General features: G+C 44.4%; 1 protein-coding gene across 1 annotated transcript; it reads left to right on the top strand.

Moving 5' to 3' along the window:
* The first annotated feature begins 667 nt into the window (after nt 1–667).
* On the top strand, nt 668–22,791 carry LOC116948072 (uncharacterized). Its single transcript, XM_032964384.2, has 5 exons — nt 668–921; nt 8,476–8,642; nt 14,800–14,877; nt 16,548–16,653; nt 18,154–22,791. Exons 1-5 carry the CDS (start codon nt 829–831, stop codon nt 19,567–19,569), a joined length of 1,860 nt encoding a protein of 619 aa, XP_032820275.2. The 5' UTR covers nt 668–828; the 3' UTR covers nt 19,570–22,791.
* Nucleotides 22,792–23,949: the final 1,158 nt, after the last annotated feature.

The raw sequence follows: 23,949 nt of genomic DNA on the forward strand, positions 1-23,949 counted from the left end.
GGTTTTATCTGGCAAGATTAAAAAAATAGTTTAGTTTTATTTTATATTTTAAGTTATTTGTTTATTTTTTATACAGTACTTTGCTCTCCTGCCGTGCATTGCTGTAACGTTCTGACTCCGTGACCCTACTGGATATCTGTGAAACAAAAATAGCTTTTTACAGCTCATCCCTGATTCCTCCTCGCAGTATAAATAAATAATCTGCTTCTGAGATCTCCAAAGACCTTGGTCTGGGGCTCACCGTGAAGCGGTGTTGGCGTCGTCTAAGACTGGGAGTGGCCTACAGGTGGGTGGGGCGTGGTCTGAGACTGAGCGGGGCCTGGTGGTAGAGTGGGGCGTGGTCAATGGCGTTGGGCCGGGCGTGGACAATGGCGTTGGGCCGGGCGTGGAAGGGGGGTGGGGCGTTGTTTGAGACTGGACGGGCCGAGAGATTGAGTCGGGCGTGGTTTTGGACTGTGGGTGGGGCCCGGAGGTTGAGTGGGGCGTGGTTTTGGACTGTGGGTGGGGCCCGGAGGTTGAGTGGGGCGTGGTTTTGGACTGCGGGTGGGGCCCGGAGGTTGAGTGGGGCGTGTTTTCAGACTGTGGGTGGGGCCCAGAGGTTGAGTGGGGGCGTGTTTTGAAACTTCGGGCGGAGGGGCCACAGGCGGAGTGGGCGTGGTCTGCGAGTGAGTGGGCGGGGTCTAAATTTTGGTGGGCGGTGAGAAATACGAACAAAAACAGTGCGAGCGAGTGAGACACCGGGCTAAAGCGTGCGGGTGAAGTCTCGCTGGATTTAGTCTCTCAAGTTTACGAAAACAACAACAACATCATCAAGCAGCAAAGTGAAAGATGAACTCGACTGACTACAAGGAGCGCACCTTGTTCGTAAGCAATGTGGACCCGCAAGCGACGGAGAGTTTGCTGTACGAGCTCTTCCTGCAGGTACGAGCTGCTGTGGTCTGCGGATCCTTCGCGCGTCTCTTGACACGAGCGGCCTCGGGGTCTCCCCCACACCATGGGCACTTCCACAGTTCGGCAGAGTTACTGCTGTTGTGTTGTCTACACGTGTGTCGACTAGACCTGCTGTCTGCAGTTCAACGTAGTCTTGGGATCGTCATATACTGGGCCGTCACGTACAGTCTGTAATTCATCACCACAGTACTCCACATACTCCAGTTCACTTGGTCTATAATTAGTCAACATTGTCCACCTGTACAGAGAGACCCACAGAGATACATAGAGACCCACAGAGATACATAGAGACCCACAGAGATACATAGAGACCCACAGAGATACATAGAGACCCACAGAGATACATAGAGACCCACAGAGATACATAGAGACCCACAGAGATACATAGATACCCATAGAGATACATAGAGACCCATAGAGATACATAGAGACCCACAGAGATACATATATACCCATAGAGATACATAGAGACCCACAGAGATACATAGAGACCCACAGAGATACATAGATACCCACAGAGATACATAGAGACCCACAGAGATACAGAGACCCACAGAGATACATAGATACCCATAGAGATATATAGAGACCCACAGAAATACATAGATACCCACAGAGACCCATATATACCTACAGAGATACATAGAAACCCACAGAGATACATAGAGACCTTCAGAGATACATAGAGACCCACAGCGATACATAGAGACCCACAGAGATATATAGAGACCCACAGAGATATATAGAGACCCACAGAGATATATAGAGACCCACAGAGATATATAGAGACCCACAGAGATATATAGAGACCCACAGAGATATATAGAGACCCACAGAGATACATAGAGACCCACAGAGATACATAGAGACCCACATAGATACATAGAGACCCACAGAGATACATAGAGACCCACAGAGATACATAGATACCCATAGAGATACATAGAGACCCACATAGATACCCACAGAGACCCATAGATACCTACAGAGATACATAGAAACCCACAGAGATACATAGAGACCCTCAGAGATACATAGAGACCCACAGCGATACATCGAGACCCACATAGATACATAGAGACTCACAGAGATACATAGAGACCCACATAGATACCTAGAGACCCACATAGATACATAGAGACCCACAGAGATACATAGAGACCCACATAGATACGTAGAGACCCACAGAGATACATAGAGACCCACAGAGATACATAGAGACCCACATAGATACATAGAGACCCACAGAGATACGTAGAGACCCACAGAGATACATAGAGACCCACAGAGATACATAGAGACCCACAGAGATACATAGAGACCCACAGAGATACATAGAGACTCACAGCTATATAGAGACCCACAGAGATATATAGAGACCCACAGAGATATATAGAGACCCACAGAGATATATAGAGACCCACAGAGATATATAGAGACCCACAGAGATATATAGAGACCCACCGAGATATATAGAGACCCACAGAGATACATAGAGACCCACAGAGATACATAGAGACCCACATAGATACATAGAGACCCACAGAGATACATAGATACCCATAGAGATACATAGAGACCCACATAGATACTCACAGAGACCCATAGATACCTACAGAGATACATAGAAACCCACAGAGATACATAGAGACCCTCAGAGATACATAGAGACCCACAGCGATACATCGAGACCCACATAGATACATAGAGACTCACAGAGATACATAGAGACCCACATAGATACCTAGAGACCCACATAGATACATAGAGACCCACAGAGATACATAGAGACCCACATAGATACGTAGAGACCCACAGAGATACATAGAGACCCACAGAGATACATAGAGACCCACATAGATACATAGAGACCCACAGAGATACGTAGATACCCACAGAGATACATAGAGACCCACAGAGATACATAGAGACCCACAGAGATACATAGAGACCCACAGAGATACATAGAGACTCACAGCTATATAGAGACCCACAGAGATACATAGAGACCCACAGAGATATATAGAGACCCACATAGATACATAGAGACCCACAGAGATACATAGAGACCCACATAGATACATAGAGACCCACAGAGATACATAGAGACCCACAGAGATACATAGAGGACCACAGAGATACACAGAGACCCACAGAGATACTTAGAGACCCACAGAGATACTTAGAGACCCACAGAGATACATAGAGACCCACATAGATACATCGAGACCCACATAGATGCATAGAGACCCACAGAGATACATAGAGACCCACAGAGATACATAGAGACCCACAGAGATACATAGAGACCCACAGAGATACATAGAGACCCACAGAGATACATAGAGACCCACAGAGATACATAGAGACCCACAGAGATACATAGAGACCCACAGAGATACATAGAGACCCACAGAGATACATAGAGACCCACAGAGATACATAGAGACCCACAGAGATACATAGAGACCCACAGAGATACATAGAGACCCACAGAGATACATAGAGACCCACAGAGATACATAGAGACCCACAGAGATACATAGAGACCCACAGAGATACATAGAGACCCACAGAGATACATAGATACCCATAGAGATACATAGAGACCCATAGAGATACATAGAGACCCACAGAGATACATATATACCCATAGAGATACATAGAGACCCACAGAGATACATAGAGACCCACAGAGATACATAGATACCCACAGAGATACATAGAGACCCACAGAGATACAGAGACCCACAGAGATACATAGATACCCATAGAGATATATAGAGACCCACAGAAATACATAGATACCCACAGAGACCCATATATACCTACAGAGATACATAGAAACCCACAGAGATACATAGAGACCTTCAGAGATACATAGAGACCCACAGCGATACATAGAGACCCACAGAGATATATAGAGACCCACAGAGATATATAGAGACCCACAGAGATATATAGAGACCCACAGAGATATATAGAGACCCACAGAGATATATAGAGACCCACAGAGATATATAGAGACCCACAGAGATACATAGAGACCCACAGAGATACATAGAGACCCACATAGATACATAGAGACCCACAGAGATACATAGAGACCCACAGAGATACATAGATACCCATAGAGATACATAGAGACCCACATAGATACCCACAGAGACCCATAGATACCTACAGAGATACATAGAAACCCACAGAGATACATAGAGACCCTCAGAGATACATAGAGACCCACAGCGATACATCGAGACCCACATAGATACATAGAGACTCACAGAGATACATAGAGACCCACATAGATACCTAGAGACCCACATAGATACATAGAGACCCACAGAGATACATAGAGACCCACATAGATACGTAGAGACCCACAGAGATACATAGAGACCCACAGAGATACATAGAGACCCACATAGATACATAGAGACCCACAGAGATACGTAGAGACCCACAGAGATACATAGAGACCCACAGAGATACATAGAGACCCACAGAGATACATAGAGACCCACAGAGATACATAGAGACTCACAGCTATATAGAGACCCACAGAGATATATAGAGACCCACAGAGATATATAGAGACCCACAGAGATATATAGAGACCCACAGAGATATATAGAGACCCACAGAGATATATAGAGACCCACCGAGATATATAGAGACCCACAGAGATACATAGAGACCCACAGAGATACATAGAGACCCACATAGATACATAGAGACCCACAGAGATACATAGATACCCATAGAGATACATAGAGACCCACATAGATACTCACAGAGACCCATAGATACCTACAGAGATACATAGAAACCCACAGAGATACATAGAGACCCTCAGAGATACATAGAGACCCACAGCGATACATCGAGACCCACATAGATACATAGAGACTCACAGAGATACATAGAGACCCACATAGATACCTAGAGACCCACATAGATACATAGAGACCCACAGAGATACATAGAGACCCACATAGATACGTAGAGACCCACAGAGATACATAGAGACCCACAGAGATACATAGAGACCCACATAGATACATAGAGACCCACAGAGATACGTAGATACCCACAGAGATACATAGAGACCCACAGAGATACATAGAGACCCACAGAGATACATAGAGACCCACAGAGATACATAGAGACTCACAGCTATATAGAGACCCACAGAGATACATAGAGACCCACAGAGATATATAGAGACCCACATAGATACATAGAGACCCACAGAGATACATAGAGACCCACATAGATACATAGAGACCCACAGAGATACATAGAGACCCACAGAGATACATAGAGGACCACAGAGATACACAGAGACCCACAGAGATACTTAGAGACCCACAGAGATACTTAGAGACCCACAGAGATACATAGAGACCCACATAGATACATCGAGACCCACATAGATGCATAGAGACCCACAGAGATACATAGAGACCCACAGAGATACATAGAGACCCACAGAGATACATAGAGACCCACAGAGATACATAGAGACCCACAGAGATACATAGAGACCCACAGAGATACATAGAGACCCACAGAGATACATAGAGACCCACAGAGATACATAGAGACCCACAGAGATACATAGAGACCCACAGAGATACATAGAGACCCACAGAGATACATAGAGACCCACAGAGATACATAGAGACCCACAGAGATACATAGAGACCCACAGAGATACATAGAGACCCACAGAGATACATAGAGACCCACAGAGATACATAGAGACCCACAGAGATACATAGAGACCCACAGAGATACATAGAGACCCACAGAGATACATAGACTTCGCATACCAGTCAACTCAGGCGACTTACTCCGCATTCTTGTACAGGGGAATTGAGTTATCAGGTCCATTCGGCGTACAGCCGTTTCAGTGTGGACAAAACAATGTTTAGTCTATTTGTTTGTGTTTCTCCCTTGTGGTGGGACTTTGTAGGATGAACGTTGATATTTATAAGGGCACGGGGTGACCAATAAGGTCTGAATTTATCTGTAATAAGGTAGGGACACTGATAAGGAGTTCAGAGGTATGCAATATAACAAGATACATTATTTACGAATTCCGTAAAAAAAATCAGTATGTCAAGATCCACAAATGTATGTGGTAAATACGAGACGCTGGGCTTTTAAGGAAGTCACGAAGCAGTCATTAAAAGAGCCGCAAGTTACGGTCCTCACTCATCTACAGGTGCGCGTGTGGACAGGACTGAAGTTCAGCACAGTTTATTATACATACACACACACTCTGTCTCTTAAACTTCGCATGGTCGATTATCAACAATTCCACCCACGTACAAAGAGCCCCCGTTTAGCCTGTAACAGACTGTAGGGGCAAGTGCTGTTTACACATCGCACCAGGTACTCATTTGAGGCTGAGTCGACCTAGTGGAGGCCCGGGACCGGTTCAGATAATCGTCACTGGTGTTGGCCGTGAGCGGGAATCGAACCCAGGTTGCCAGGTTCATAGCGCAGCGCGCTACCGCTCCCCCCACACACTCGCACACTGTGGCACATACACAGGTACTGTATGTCTAAACATTCACAGCAATGACGCTACAAACGACAATAACCTTGACACGTGAGGGCACAAATACTGTTTCGACTGAACCCTATGTCTGACTGATTTACTGGACCGTGTGGCCAAATTCGCTTCCATGACGAACTCAAACGACGTGGGTGCCTCCGGTAGCAAGAAGTTATTTGCCTCGCCTGGTATGCAGGAGATCGTGGCTTCCATCCCGACCCCGACGATGCCTGTATATTTGAAGTGTTCTCTCTTTCCCTGTGGTCGCGTGGATTTTTCTCCGGGTCCTCTGGTTTTTCCCCCCACGTTTAGAAAGATACCTGTTACACTATTTGGCTGCTATACATTTCCACATGATAAGCCACTTCGTTGACCTATCATTTGTGGCCAGGTCGCTTCTGAAAAAGAGCGATTTAGCTCCGTGGGCCTTACCTGGTAAAATAAAATAAAAAAGTTTCGTTTAGGTTTTGGTGTAAACACTGGAGGCTACCATAATGTTACCGCCCCTCTCATTAATACACCGGCTCCAAATTATTACGCCGGCTCCAAATTCCCCCATCAAGCTCTGCGCATCCTCTTTATAATGAAGTTATTGTGGGCTGATTAGCATGGGGGGAAACCGAGAAAACTGAACGCGAGCGAGTAGGAAACTAGTTATCCAATACAAGTGGAACAGATGGAAATGATTCCATACTGCCGTCCTGACGAGCCAGGGTAGAGGGCACCTCGATGCCCACAGGAAGGGGAGATTCACGAGGTTTGTGCGTTTCACCAAACCTTTCCCTAAGGCCACGTGCATAGCCTCCCACCACCACCTGGCAGAAAGCAAACCAGAAGTGAATTCTTCCCTTTTTGGTCAGAATTAGTGACATGCTCTACCACGACAAGGCACTTCCTTGTACATTTCGTGTAAATGATTATTTGATGATTATTTACAATGTTTGGCGCCTGTTATACAGCAACATAATTTAATAACATATTATTTTATTGTTTCCCGTCTACGTGACTTTACCGAAAGAACCAAGAATATGAATTCCTGCAGTCACCAAAGCTTTCAATCAAAATATAAACCCTAAGTTAGGTGTAATATTAACCAAAGTGCCAAATTGCTGTTTGGCATGCGAAAATAGTTATATTATAGGTGTAATGTCCGGACTTTGTCTTCAATAATTCCTAATTAATACTCGTTTATGAAATATCATTGCTCCAATTCTAGATTTGAAGCGTTCGTGACTGCAAGAATTCATACTTTACCGAATAAAACCAAAGAGTATCATTGCTCCAAGTTAGTTTAATGTGCACTTTCACAGCATTATATTGCCTTAGCTGCAGTGGTCACCAAAATGTATACCTAGCCCCAAATCTTCCCTTCAATTGTGAAACATCGTATTGTTTGCCTGGCGCATGATATTAACGAGCAGCGTGGAGACATAAACAACTCACAAGTCGGCATTGGCATGCTGTGTTTAATTTTGAGCTTCGGCAGTGTGATTTTCAGCTTTTTTCACCCATTTTTAGGGGTCCCGCAAACAATCTCCATGATATGCATGAAACATTCACTTCATTTCACATCTGTCTACCTAGTACAGTCGTGCAGTATATAAATTTGGGTACACCACAGGTACTCCGTCGACAGATCACATGTAATGGGATAAAGTGTGGTCATACCAAGCTCCAAATATCTGCTATCAAGTTCCCTGTAGCCGGGGCTCTTCCGGCAGCATTAGTGTGAGCAAGTAATTGCAAAGATGCACCATTGCACCTATTTCAAGTATAATATAAACATTTTATTTTATTTGCCCATGTTAGGCCCACTGAGCTGTTTCACCCTTTTTAAGGAACGACCTGGCCGCAAATGAAAGCTCGACGAAGTACGCTTATCACTTGGAAATGTTTATCAGCAAATGTTCTATGTAATAGACTGTGATAGACGTGTACTGTGGTCTCTTTCTCTGCAGGCTGGGCCCCTGTGCAAGGTGGTGATCCCAAAGACTAAGCCTGGCGTGTATCGTCTGAAAGCGTTCATCACGTTCAAGCACATGGAGTCGACCCCGTATGCGCTGGCTATGCTTCACGGCATCTTGCTGTTTGGAATTCCCCTGCAGCTGAAATTCTACCGTGGCAAGTGTCAGGACTGCTCCCTGCTTTCTCAAGCACAACACCAAGGCCTCATGCACACAGTATTAAAGGAAAACTCATTCGTTGCTGTGAAGCATTATGGGTAGAAGCAAATCTAAGCAAAACCCTGTTCTGTCTACTCATTAAAAAAACAATATGGTAGTCTATAAGACCATTGGCATTCCAGACTAGTAGAGGTATTCCTAGATTTACGAACGTTCGGTTTACGAAATTTTGCGTAAACGCAATTGACAAGTTATGGACACTTTTCGATTAACGGAATCAAATTTCCACATTAACGAAGTTTCACACGGCACACGCCGTGAGATCAAACAGGAAGGCTGCATCATCCATCCACGACACCATCACGGTATCCCTACAGTGAAACATTTACCTCTCCTATCTTTTGGTTAGTTCCCTGAAAAGGTTTAGTCTTTTTTTACGTGAATTATTCAGTCATTTTAATATTCATGTTCTTTATTCTTATTTTGTTTCTCTTGTGAAAAGTGATATCGGTGTATGTTTTGAGGTTAGCAGTAGAGTTGGAATGACTGTCCAAAACACACCCTGAATTTTCAGTATTAAAGGGAAAAGCCATTCCAATTTTCGAAAAAAAAATGTGCACGTGTGTCTTTTTTGGAGAACTTGTCCCTTTCGTAAATCGAGGTTTAGCTGTAGTATCAAGCAGAATTAGTGGTGGCTCTTTGTCTTCACAGGCGTATCGCCGTGTCTTGTGATGGGGCGGCTTTCGCGCTCGGCCGACGTGAACCACACAGTGCCGAAAGCCCCTACTGGTCTGCCCGGAGTTCAGTGGTGGCATGCTTGGATATTCTAACATCACGAATTGACCAATGTCTACAAAAACACATTTTCTGTCGCGATTTTTCACGTGAAAAACAGAAGTGCTCGTTCTCTGTTGTCAGGCGACAGAGAATTTACGTGTAATTCGACCTCCACAGCTTGGCCATATATCCTTTTTCGGAGATACAGGTCGTTTATGTGTGTATCACCGTAATGAGCGCCTGGGGAAAGGGGATGTCTCTGGCACATTGAGTCAACCTCAAGGCCTTCCCACAGGGTTCTCATTGCTAGACTCCTGTTTTTGGTGCCAAGTTCCTTAACAATAGAACAGATATACTCAAACAACCAATAACTAACCATTTATAATTTTCTTCATCATTTGTATTAGTATGAGATGACATAATATGTTTGAGAGTATTTAATCATACTTAACGCAATTTTTTTAAAGGATATTTCCACGACTCTGCTGTAGTGTACCCTGCAGAGGGTGGCTGAGTAGCCAAGAAGTTAACAATCTTGTTCCGACATTTAGTGCTCACCGCTTGCAATGTTATCCTAGCTCCGTGGTGATGCATTGGTGAAGACGCCAAACAAGAATGTCATCTTATAATTTGTGTGGCCTTACAAGGTTGTATGACGTCGCTTCTCAAGAGTAGAATGGAAAAAGTTAAAGGTGCAGTATTGAAATGACTATCTCGAATATTAAAAAAAAGGTGATTCATCATTTAAAATCGACTTACACTCACGGGAATGCATCAAAGCCTTTGCGTCAGAATCTATCGGTGTCTGTATACAAAAGGGGAGGAGGTGGCGATGAGGTTTAACAGGTTTCAGTGTACAGTACATATGTACTTCCTGCCTAGTCATTCGCTCCTCTCCAGCAGATACAACATGCCTAAGCCCGGATCATTTTTCAGAATCAGAATCTTTATTTATCCTGGAGGAGATATCCGATGAGCTACGAAGCTCTTTTTCTCAAATGTCCAGCAGGGGTGCAGGGTCAGAAAATTACAACAAACAGTGAGGCTCACTGAGGTAGCTCTTTTTCAAAAGTGCCCTGGCCACAAATAATAGTTCAACAAAGTGGCTTATCACGTGTGAATGTATAGTAGCCAAATAACCTCAACGCACGTTTCCTCCCCCACACACAATTCCCACACTTCTGCTCTCCTTTCCCAACTCCACTGGCTCCCTGTCTACTATCGCTGCCCGTTTAAATGTCTCACTCTGGTCTATAAATCCCTTCATTGTCTTGCCCCACCTTATCTTGCCTCTCTCATCTCTTAATACTGTGGCCCATCACATCCTCTATGCTTCCGATCTCTACCGTCTCTCTGCCTCCCTCGCTCTGCTGTGCCCAGTCTTGCTCTCTCGTTCCTTTTGCTTTCTTGCTCCCCTTCATTGGAACCAACTTCCACTGTAGCACATCAAACAATTGTCTTAATTTATCCCTTAAAATCAATTTGTTCTTCCTAGCCCAGGGTTCGGCAACCAAAATAACGAGCCATTGTTTTTATTCTGTAAAAAAATACTCAATTTCTAGAGCCGCAAAGCATGTGAATACGAAACGGTGGTCCTTAAGCAGTATCGTCACGAAGCAGTTCTTAAAGTGCCGCACGCAACTCCGGAGGCGCAAGCTTCCGACCCCTGCCCTAACCGTTGCTGTTCCGACTGCTACTCCCTGCCCCAGCCTCCCAGCTACGACCAGGCCTACCCTGAACACTACCCCAGCTGCTACTCCCTGCCCCAGCCTCCCAGCTACGACCAGGCCTACCCTGAACACTACCCCAGCTGCTACTCCCTGCCCCAGCCTCCCAGCTACGACCAGGCCTACCCTGAACACTACCCCAGCTGCTACTCCCTGCACCAGCCTCCCAGCTACGACCTGGTGTACCCTGAACACTACCCCAGCTGCTACTCCCTGCCCCAGCCTCCCAGCTAAGTCATGGAAAATAGGAAGATACATAAGCGATGAAGTGTCGTAGCACATTGTAGGTAGTGACTCTTATCATACTAATGCCTGCAGGTCACTAATGCAAATGAGACTATCCTGGTCTCTTTAGTTTACACCTGGTTAAACAAATAAACTTGAATATTATCACACATCTGTGGTGGAATGAGCAGTAATTGGAGATGGTGGCAGCAGTAAACATGAAATCATGAATTATCATCATCCTTATAATACAGTTCGGTGTTATACAATATGTTGAATGTTTATTTTAGATTTTGACAGCCTATGCCCAATCTGCACTTGATTGACATCAACCTAAAGAGTTGACTTCTTCTTCCGTACAGCTGCTGATGCTGAGCAACAACTACATATTTCACATTCAGGTGGTCAAGCCAGACAACCGCGTCAGGAGCACAGAAGTTTATCGCTGTGATGTATCTTTTGTATTTGTGGATCGGTCGTCGCGTTGTTATACGATCTGTTCTGGATGACCACAGTCGCACACTGCTGGAGAGTTTTACATTTTCTATTTGTGCATCAGGTATCCGCATCTACTGCCATGGTTTGTGCGGATGTGGTTTAGGGTGGACCATGAGCTTCATGGAAGATAAAAACCCCCCTGGGATCTTCTGCGTTGGGTCTTTCACAGGGTGTTTGCGAGTTCTTTTGAACTCCATTCAGCTCTCCAATCTTTATCGGGGTTGAATTTGCATTGTTGAAGGTTAAGCGCATAGGTCCAAAAGGGCTTGCGTGACTTCAAGCGATGACGTGGGAAGTTATTGAGGTCCTGATGAGTGGGAAGGCGACCGTTTTTAATCGATACGCACGACTTCCTGAAGGGTTGCATCATTGCGGGGGATGGGTCAGGGGTGATGTTCGTGACAGCACGGGCAGCCAAGGTATTGGGGTCCACTTGAGGATTCCAGTGATACACCACATTGCAGTTGTCAGTTGGACATAAATTAGTGGAGTGTGACTACTTCTGGTTCATACTGTTGCACAGTACTCGGCTACAGAGTACACAGGGGCCTTCGTTGATGTCCGTAGCACTGAGGGTGCTGATTCTCCCCAGATTGTGATTGCCCGTTTCTGGACCAGACTGACCCTTGTTTTGGTTTGTTTCAGGTGGTTATGGAAAGTTGGCGTACGGTCCAGCTTCACTCCAAGATAGATTGGAGTGGGGTCATGTCGCACAGTGTTGCCGCAGAAGGTCACTTTCAGAGTGTGCTTGGTGCTTCTATTATCAAGATGAAATGCAGTGATCGTTGTGGGGATTTAGCTTTAGCCTCCATTTCCGAATATTCTCCCATGATGTTTAGGTCTTGGTTCAGAGTAGATTCGATGTCGTTGCAAGTGGCTGATTATGTTGCCAGGGCAAGATCATCCACGTATAAACATTTGCGCGAGCCGGTTGGCAGCATGTCATTCATATAGACATTGACGAGTGTTGGCGCGATTACTGAAACTTGTGGCAAACCATTGTTTAACCGGGGTGAGCTGGCTTTTTCGATTTAAAGCTTTCGTGACTGCAAGGATTCATCTTCTTTGGTTCTTTCGGTAAAGTCATGTAGAATGAGAATAAAATAATAAATTAATAAAATAACACAAGTGGCCGAAACGTCGTGAGAATTTTATTGTGTTATTTTATTTTATTAATTTATTATTTCATTCTCATTCTACGTGACTTTACCGAAAGAACCAAAGAAGATGAGCTGGCTTTGTCGGCTACACAGACACGCAGTCACCGATTTCTAAGCATCGTCCATTTCAGGCCTATTGTTTCGAGGCAGGGAATGGTCCTTTCGAGCTTCAACAAAGAGCCCTTCATCCAGACTGTGTCGTAGGCCCATGACAAGTCCACGGCCTCGGATGTGCGTCGCAGGGGCCAGGAGTTGACTAACCCAGTACAATACTCTACTTAAAAGGCAAAGGGCCTACAAAACACTTTCAGATTCCAAAGTTAAAAAAAATGTTCACAGTCAGGATCGTAGCTATTAATATTTACAATATGTGGCAACACGATTACCATCACAGCTGTGTGCCAATTTAAAGTATATTAGAGATAATGAGCAGTGCTCATTCTGGGTTTGTTTTTATTCGCATTGCGTTGTTACGTAATCCAGCCATCCGGGCAGCCCATTAGGGGGCAGCATTGACCAAAAAAATCCCCCTTAAAATGTTCAAGCTGCTTCTCGCCGATTGAGACCCAAATTCTTCCACGATAGATCTGGAGAACAGCCAAGAAGTGGACAGTAAAACACAAATTCGGTGCAGGAAATGGGCTGCAAATAAGGAGGTGACCCAACAGATTTTGAGCATCAAATTATCATCGTCTTCCTCGTTGTGAAGAATATAAGCAACCCGCACCTCCGATTAACGCAGTTGGCTACGTACGGGTTGTCTGTTTTTGTTGAACTTCTTTCGCATTGTACGTAGCCAACTGTGCTAATTGGAGGTTTGAAAGAAGTTCATCATACATACATACATAACTGCCTTGCATTATCTTCTTTGGTTCTTTCGGTAAAGTCACGTAGAATGAGAATAAAATAATAAATTGATAAAATAAAATAACACAATAATATTCTCACGACGTTTTGGCCACAACACAAGCGGCCTTCACCAGACAGTCTCGTCCCTTCACCTGATGAAGGCCGCTTGTGTTGTGGCCGAAACGTCGTGAGAATATTATTGTGTTATTTTATTTTATCAATTTATTATTTTATTCTCGTTCTACGTGACTTTACCGAAAGAACCAAAGAAGATGAATCATTGCAGTCACGAAAGCTTTAAATCCCTTGCATTATTTAAATCCCGCCTTAAGACATTTTTTTTCTTAAAGGCATTTTCTCCTGATTAATTTTGTTATGTGTTTTGGGAGGTGTGGGGGAGGGGTATTTGTATCTGTCGTTAAATCATGAGCCTGCTTGCTTACATGAGGTTTTAGAGTTTTTTACTTGCTTGCTTTTAGCGCTGTGCAGCGCCTTGCGACCTCTGGGTGAAACGCACTTTATAAGTGTAAATTATCACAACTAATTCAATGAGCACATAATAAACCTCCTTCACATACATGTGTCTACCCCTCTTAAAATATCACAGTATTTTTTTACACATCCCAACAGTGTAATCTGTGCTGAAATAATTCGCTCCCAGAAGGCTGCTCCTTCCTGGCATGTGGAGCAAAACGTCGGATATTGTACCAAACAACACACGGTACAACCCAAAAACACATTGGATAAATGCATTGTAAGTTTTCTCATATACTGTCTTCACGATTTCCTTCCCACGATTCCGATCTTTTACCGCCCACTCTACCGATGCTACTGTCTTCCCATCTGCTCCTAGGTTTTATTGGACAAAGTTACAAATGCCTGTTACTAAACGAGTTGATGTTCTGCTTGATGTGTTTAGGGAGTAAATTCGAAACTCAAAGAAGAAAAATCTTGCAGAACAGGTCCGCTATTCTGCATGGAGACGAGGCCCTATCATACAGGTGAGGTGTAACGCTCCTTGTCCACATCACAGACTCGATAACAAAACCAACCACCTTTCACATTCCATTCAGTAACTTGAGTGATGTGTTCATGGGTAAGCTTGCCTCACCTACCATGATAAAGGTGCAGCCCTGTCATTGCTTGCTGAACCCACTGCTGGGGGAAGGGTCTACACCAGAGCGTGAGAGCTTTATAAGTCGTGTGGTTTTTTTTACAATACTTTGCCACACCACCACCACTCTCCGATCCAGTAATTATGTGATTTAAAAAGATTACCGTTACAGTTGACATGGTAATTACAACATTATGGTAATTAAATGTAATTGCCTACGTTTGTTACTGAATTACATCTTAAAGTGAAGAGCCAAGACCACTTGACTGAAATCTGTAAAAATAAAGAAATCTGTAACATTCCCAGAATACATCTGGAGGAAATTGTTTAAATGTAACACACAAAAAATTTGTTTTACAGACACAAGCAACCCGCACATTCTTTGGACGTGACCGTCCATCCCACCCAGCCAGCAAAACTTTTAAACTTATACAAAACCATGTGTCTCTTCCACCTTTCTCGTGGCTTCTCTGTACTCTCGCAATTTGACTCTGTGTCTATCTGTTTTTCGGTTCCTCTGTGCACGGTGATGTCACCACCGCACACGTCAACTTTGGAGCATGGCACCTAGATCACCGGGTTATCCAGCCTGAACAATTCTTTTCTAATGCAGTATGAGCATGATTATTCTGGAAACAAAAATATTCGTACTGTGGGTTCTTATTTAAGAATGCATGATCATGTTGTGCTGAGTCATCGAGATGAGTATCATGGGCTCCTTGAGTTACTGCTACCGGTTAATGATTCAGCACTGCCCGGTGAAACTTGGAGGCCTCTCATTCTTTCCATTACATTAATCATGGCCCTCTTAGCCGAACCCCTGTGAGGCAGTGCCTTAACTTACGTCCCCTGAACCTTGTACTGTTTCTAAACCCTTGTACTGTTTCTAAACCCTTGTACTGTTTCTAAACCCTTGTACTGTTTCTAAACCCTTGTACTGTTTCTAAACCCTTGTACTGTTTCTAAACCCTTGTACTGTTTCTAAACCCTTGTACTGTTTCTAAACCCTTGTACTGTTTCTAAACCCTTGTACTGTTTCTAAACCCTTGTACTGTTTCTAAACCCTCATTGTATCTTTCTCTGTATGACTCTCACAACCATCCGACAGACCTGAGAAAGGTTTTTAGGCATTTGCGTAACCAGTCGTGGGTCAACATTAACCATTTAGTTTCGATTATAAACATTCTACAACTCGTAAAGGTGATATTTACGTCGAGGTGTCACATTTATTGCTATAAAATCTGCTCTTAGAAGGGTAATTTGCGCTACTACTAGCCATACGCTCATGCACACTGCTCACTGTGGCAGTTCCCAAGGGAGGTTTCTTGACATGATGCCGATGTGTATATATATGTTGAACTTCTCTCCTTCCCCGTGCCTCCGATTAGCAGGATTGGCAACGTACGGTGTGAAAGAAGTTCAATATTATTCACGCATACAGACCATTTGTGAGAAATGCCATGAATGATTGGCCACTCCCCTTTGCCAATTTCTCTGCACTTTCCTTTGCGCCGACCTCGGCACCAGTGTGATGTCGTTTTTGCCGTGGTGCTGCAGTCACCCCGCCGCACAGCTCCCCGTCACTTCGCCCGCTCGCACGGCACGGCACCCCGGCACACTGCCCTCCACTGCGGCGGCGTCTCCCCCAGCCGTGCAGTTCAAGGTGGGTGGTTGGCAGTGGCAGACACAGGGGAAAGATGGGGGGAGGGCATCCCCCCATCCTCCCCCTGCCCCCCCTTGCTTGGCAAGATGTTATCTCCCTCGCCTGGTATACAGGGGGCTGTGGGTTCGACCCTGACGCCTGCTGTATATTTGGAGTTTGCGTGGCCGTGTGGATATTTCTTGGGGTCCTCATTTAGAAAGGTACCTTTAGAGTATTTGGCTGCAATGAATTTCCACGTGATAAGCCACTTCGTTGAGCTATCATTTGTGGCCAGATCACTTCTGAAAAAGAGCTACATAGCTCAGTGGGCCTTACCTGGTTAAATAAATAAAAAATAGTTTAGTTTAAATAGTTAAAAATCCCAAAAATGTAACATTGAGTGACAGAGAGAATGTGAACAAATGTATGTATGTTGAACTTCTTTCACACCGTACATAGCCAACCGTGCTAATTGCAGGTGTGGATAGAGGGATGAGAGAGAATGTGATGCGAAAGTGATGAGATAGTAATGATATAAAGTGATGAGATAAGGTTCATTTATAAACTATTATTTGAAATGTTTATATTTATTTTTATTTACTTTATGTTTAACCAATTTTTTCATTTTGTGTTATTATCATTTTCATGTATTTAATAGCTTATTTCCGTATATATTTAAGTTAATTAATTTAAAATATTGGTATTCGTAGGCCAATATCGTTATCCACGAAATTTGCTATTCACAAGCATCTCCGGAATGTATCCCTGGTGAAAAACGAGGGGATACTGTACCTTATATCTACCTACCAGAGAAAGTATATTGAACATTTATTTTATTTATTCATGTAGGCTTTATTTAAAAATCTTGGAATTTTTAAATGGTCTGTAAGGTTGCCGAAATATTGCGGTACTGTACCACGATATATCATACAATATAATGTCCAAGATAATAGCATCATCAATTTGGTAACATATCCTCATATACTAGCTACCCTTGTTCATTTAATTTAGTTTTAATGTATGTCTACACAAAATACTTCTGAAGTAATTAACTTGGAAATCAATGTGGTAAATGAATAGCTATTCATTACATTTGCGCTTTACAACAAAGAAATCTGGGTAATGTACAGCATGGCAATTGTATAACATCATAATTTTTGCAGTCAACTTAAGTGTGGAATTCCTTGAGTGTAACTGGCACCATGTGCATTGTGCGCATTATAGTCTGTATAGATTAGAAATGTTGATGGAAGCATCGGCAAGGAAGACCCCGAGAGAGTTTATCCCCAGAATAAATTGTTTTATATCCAGGGTTATGATGCCAGGCAGCAGCATCTCTACAGTGCAGCCTTATTGCAGTGAAGTTGCAGTCAGAAGTAGATTTGATCAATGATGATGATGTTGTTGATGATGATGACATTATTTACCAACTCTGTCGCCCTTTGTTAGGTTTCACCATCACCATTGGCCGATACACGACAGCTGTTTATGACCTGCCTGACTTCCCTGCGTGTTGAGCAGCAGCAGGCAATGCAGCCGAGGGAGCAGGGTCACACCGAGAGGCAGGATCCACACCACAGCCGCTCAGCTACGGAGCTCGGAAGCAGTAATGGATCTCTGCGGCACAACCACACCAGCAGCCACCACAGCGGCAGTCGTAGCAGCAGAGACGAAGTTGGGAGCGTTGGAGACCGTGTCGAGCGAGGCGGCTTAACTGGGCTTAAGGGTGGGAGAAAAAGGGACCTCAGAGCCAGGCTAGGGCCAAACGGAAACCACAGGCACGCGGACAGCAGATATACAGGTGAGAACCCCAGCATGGATTTCAGAAGGTACAGTGGAAGCCCTGATGGCCGAGATGACACCGTTTTTGTTGGAATAAGCCATGGTGAAGACAAGAGGAGTTGGTCATCGTCGTGTGTTTGGCGACACAAGAGTTCGAAATCTAATCATTTGGAGAGGAGGCAGGAGGGAAATCATCCTCGAGGCCATGATTCCAAATATCGGCAGCGAAGATCAGAGCCAGGTTACTCTCCTGGTCTTGATTCTGAATGTCGGCAGGGAAGATCAGAGCGAGATTACTCTCCAAGTCCGTATGCTAAATATCGGCAAGGAAGATCACAGCGAAGTTACTCTCCTGGTCTTGATTCTGAATGTCGACAGAGAAGACCAGAGCAAGGTTATTGTCCTAGTCTTAATTCTGAATGTCGATTGGGACGGTCAGAGAGAGATTGTTTTTCAAGTTCAGATGAAAAGTATCTGCAAGGAAGACCAGAAAGTGGTTATTCCCCGCATTCTGATGCCAGGTATCAGGTGAGAAAAACGGATGAAGCATATTTTAGGAGTCCGGAAGATACATTTCGGGCACAGAGTCTGGCAGTTCGGTTGCGCTCCACGCATCCCGATGCCAATCTCCGTCGGGAAATTTCACAGGAAGTCTATTCTAAAAACGTGGAAGACACGTGTAGCCCATCATGGACTGAGGAAATGCCTTCACAGAGCTACAGTGACCGCTTGGAGGATTCCGATAGAATAAATCTTGTTTCTCAGAATAGTTTGAGTCGAGGCAATGGAAGAGTCAATTCCCAATCTCATCTGACTGCCATAAGCAAGAGGAGGAATGACAAAAGAGGTCCTGTTTATGATTATGATGATGATGACAGGAGGCTCTACGGCCACAAAAGGAGCTCTCGCGTTATGTTTGATCAAGAAGATGAATACGACAATAGCCGTAAGATTGACGCTGAACGCTGGGAAGCATATCACACCGACCTGGTTGAACGCAGCCTTGAAGAAAGCTGTCGAGAAGGACTGAACGTGCCGAGACGGAGCGAGAGCAGGTACCTCACAAAGCGAACGGCGTTCAAGTCGGCCAGGCAGTATGAATCAGATGATGGGACGAGTCTCAAGATTACCACGGTGTTTAATTCTAGGTATTAGCTGCACATTTTTGTCAGTGTCCAGAATAATTTGTCGACACGCCATGGACAACATGTGTCGTGAGCTGACATGCTACACGGGTGTAGATGTTCCATTGGAAATGTTCTTGTTACCTACAGCATAATTTAGTAATGGTTGCATTCATGCTGCAGGTGAATCAATGTCACATATTTACACTACAGTGAGGGAAAAAAGTATTTGATCCCCTGCTGATTTTGTACGTTTGCCCACTGACAAAGAAATGATCAGTCTATGATTTTAATGGTAGGTTTATTTGAATAGTGAGAGACAGAATAACAACAAAAAAGCCAGAAAAACGCATGTCAAAAATGTTATAATTTGATTTGCATTTTAATGAGGGAAGTAAGTATTTGACCCCTCTGCAAAACATGACTTAGTACTTGGTGGCAAAACCCTTGTTGGCAATCACAGAGGTCAGACGTTTCTTGTAGTTGGCCACCAGGTTTGCACACATCTCAGGAGGGATTTTGTCCCACTCCTCTTTGCAGATCTTCTCCAAGTCATTAAGGGTTCGAGGCTGACGTTTGGCAACTCGAACCTTCAGCTCCCTCCACAGATTTTCTATGGGATTAAGGTCTGGAGACTGGCTAGGCCACTCCAGGACCTTAATGTGCTTTTTCTTGAGCCACTCCTTTGTTGCCTTGGCTGCGTGTTTTGGGTCATTGTCATGCTGGAATACCCATCCACGACCCATTTTCAATGCCCTGGCTGAGGGAAGGAGGTTCTCACCCATGATTTGACGGTACATGGTCCTGTCCATCGTCCCTTTGATGCGGTGAAGTTGCCCTGTCCAGTTAGCAGAAAAACACCCCCAAAGCATAATGTTTCCACCTCCATGTTTGACGGTGGGGATGGTGTTCTTGGGGTCATAGGCAGCATTCCTCCTCCTCCAAACACGGCGAGTTGAGTTGATGCCAAAGAGCTCCATTTTGGTCTTATCTGACCACAACACTTTCACCCAATTGTCCTCTGAATCATTCAGATGTTCATTGGAAAACTTCAGACGGGCATGTATATATGTGCTTTCTTGAGCAGGGGGACCTTGCGGGCGCTGCAGAATTTCAGTCCTTCACGGCGTAGTGTGTTACCAATTGTTTTCTTGGTGACTATGGTCCCAGCTACCTTGAGATCATTGACAAGATCCTCTCGTGTAGTTCTGGGCTGATTCCTCACCGTTCTCATGATCATTGCAACTCCACGAGGTGAAATCTTGCATGGAGCCCCAGGCCGAGGGAGATTGACAGTTCTTTTGTGTTTCTTCCATTTGCGAATAATCGCACCAACTGTTGTCACCTTCTCACCAAGCTGCTGGGCAATGGTCTTGTAGCCCATTCCAGCCTTGTGTAGGTCTACAATCTTGTCCCTGACATCCTTGGAGAGCTCTTTGCTCTTGGCCATGGTGGAGAGTTTGGAATCTGATTGATTGCTTCTGTGGACAGGTGTCTTTTATACAGGTAACAAGCTGAGATTAGGAGCACTCCCTTTAAGAGTGTGCTCCTAATCGCAGCTCGTTACCTGTGTAGTGGGTTCCAGGACACGGAGACGGCAGAATAGAAGCAGCACTATTTATTTAAACCTTAACAAGGGTTACACTAGAAGGGGTAGCGGCCCCTCCACCCGTATAACTCAGGAACACACCCCAGGCTCTCTAGCCTAAGCTCTAGGCTCCCAGTTCCTCCTGGTAGGGCTCTAAGGGAGGCTATCAGATCCGGCCCTGGTTAGGCACAGATCTCGGCACCCCGCCGACCAGACCGGCCCTTAGAAGGACTCTGACTCTGGGGCTCTGGGGCCGCACCACTGGCTTGCTGTGCCGGCCCTGAAAAGGGCAGCAGTCACAGGAGTTCCAGGGTCTCACCTAGCTGGCCTTCTTTCTTCACTGGTTGCTTCAGCCTCGGGCCCCACACTCTGCCCCGAGCTCCCTGGCTCCCCGCACTTTATACCCACTGGAGCCTTAGCGGACGTTGTTGTAGCCACCAAGGTGTGGGTGAACCACACCTTCCCGTGCCATGTGTTTATTCCCCATAGCACCCCTACATCTGTATAAAAGACACCTGGGAGCCAGAAATCTTTCTGATTGAGAGGGGGTCAAATACTTATTTCCCTCATTAAAATGCAAATCAATTTATAACATTTTAGACATGCGTTATTCTGGATTTTTTTTGTTGTTATTCTGTCTCTCACTGTTCAAATAAACCTACCATTAAAATTATAGACTTATCATTTCTTTGTCAGTGGGAAAACGTACAAAATCAGCAGGGGATCAAATACTTTTTTTCCCTCACTGTATGTGCGCTATTATATTTGAAAAAGATGTGTTTGTCCTTTTAATGTGCATCAAAATATTTCAGTTCAAAGTCGTAATTTACATTTGGCCCAATTGTTTGAATGGGTCTTAGCATTTTCACCAACGCCATTATCTTCTGCTGTCCAACTCATAGTTATATTTAATACAATTAAATGGCCAATAGCGATGATGGATGACCACAAATTGCGAACCTTTTGCAACGGGCGGCACAAATCGCGCGACCACTCGGCCCTGTCACGGCCTACCAGTACCCGATACTCACCCAAATGTTCCACCCGTGATGACTTCACTGTGCCATCTCCCCTTGAGTTGTCTCCCCGTGTGTGTTCCCTCCCTCCTGTGGCACTCCATTGCTCGTCTCATTCTCCAGTTGCCATCCATTCTCATGGTTCCTTCTGAACTTAATAGATGTTAACTCCCTCGCCTCGTATGAAGGAGGTCGTTGGTTCCATCCCGACCCTGCCGCCTGTATATTTGAAGTTTGGATGTCTCTCTCACTGTGGTTGGGTGGATTGTTCTCAAGGTCCTCCGGGTTTTCCCCTCTACATTTAGAAACATGCGTTGTAGAGTATTTGGCTGCTATACATTTCCACGTAATAAGCACACTTAGTTGAGCTCTTATTTGTGGCCAGGTCGCTTCTGAAAAAGAGCTATAGAGCTCAGTGGGCCTTACCTGGTAAAATAACAACAAATGGTTTAGATAACATTGCCTGCAATCGTGGGTTCTTCATGCCTTCTGATTTGGAGGTTTACTGTTTGTGTCATTTGTTCTAAAGCAGGGTCCTTCCTATGCTGCTCTTGCAAGTGTTTAAGGCTGTAAATGAGAACATCCTCACTCTCCCATCTTCAAATGCAGTGCCTTCAAAACAGAAAATAAAGATGGTGTGAGAGCACAAGCCTCGTTTTTTAAGTGTTTATTAGCCCTGTGTTTTTTTTTTACTTCTCATGAGTAATCCTCCTGAGAAATACTCCAGAAGTCGGCCTTCTCAAAATGAGTGCACATCATCGATCAAATTATGACTTTGTATTTGTGCACATGCAGTAATGCATGCAGCGGTAAACGAAGAAAAAACAAAATTACATGGCATTGTGTAAGGAATTATTAACAATCGTCTTGGCGTGGTAACAAATACTCCTAATTATATTTAAGAATCCTCATGTAGATTTGAAGCTTTCGTGACTGCAGGAATCCATACTCTTTGGTTCTTTCGGTAAAGTCGCGTACTTAGGTGACGTAGGTGACTTTACCAAGCGACCGTCTTCAGGTGAAGACGGTCGCGATCGATTATTTTCTCTACCTACGTGACTTTACCGAAATAACCAAAGAGTATGGAATCCTCATGTAACCTATAGGATTGCTTATTTTATTGCGAAAACTTTGTTTTCCCTATTTCTTACCAAGTGGGAACGCGCAACATAGATGTGGAGCTCGTGGGCAGTCATTAACAAACAAAATACGTTTATATATTAAATGTCCATGTGTATATCACAGGATGTCGCACAAATAGCAATTTTCAAACTTTCTAATATCGCATTAGCCTTAACTCCCTTCAGTCGGTGACGATGTATTTCTGATTCCAAAACAGAACCGTGGGTTTAATAGGATACGCGTCTTGGAGCTGTAGATGGTGCTGTGTCAATGAAAATAAATAAAAGTTAATCAAAAGACTTAAACAAAGCTTATCGTTCACATCAAGATCAAACATTTTTTGCGAAACAAATTGTAATCAAAAAGTAACTGCCCATCTTGTCGATTGCATCAATGCCCTTAATCACGTTTTAAACCACAGGAATGTCTGAAAGGCACAAAGCCTTTGTGCATATTCAAACGCATTCGGCATATCATGAGGAAGTGCGTCACGGTCCTCTTACGTCACAAAATAAATGCGTGAACAGATGTGACCGAATGACAGCAGCAGTGATAAACGGTGGACCGGCTACGTCTTTATTTGCACCATATTGTCAGCGATGGTCACATCGTCAGCGTATTCCCCGAAAAATCGTACGTGGAGTCTCCTCGACTTCAATGCGAACACAGCCGCGAAACTGACTAA

Source organism: Petromyzon marinus, chromosome 32, assembly GCF_048934315.1.
Source record: "Petromyzon marinus isolate PM22_M1 ecotype Great Lakes invasive population chromosome 32, UKy_Petmar_22M1.pri1.0, whole genome shotgun sequence".
In the NCBI taxonomy this organism is placed as follows: Eukaryota; Metazoa; Chordata; class Hyperoartia; order Petromyzontiformes; family Petromyzontidae; genus Petromyzon; species Petromyzon marinus.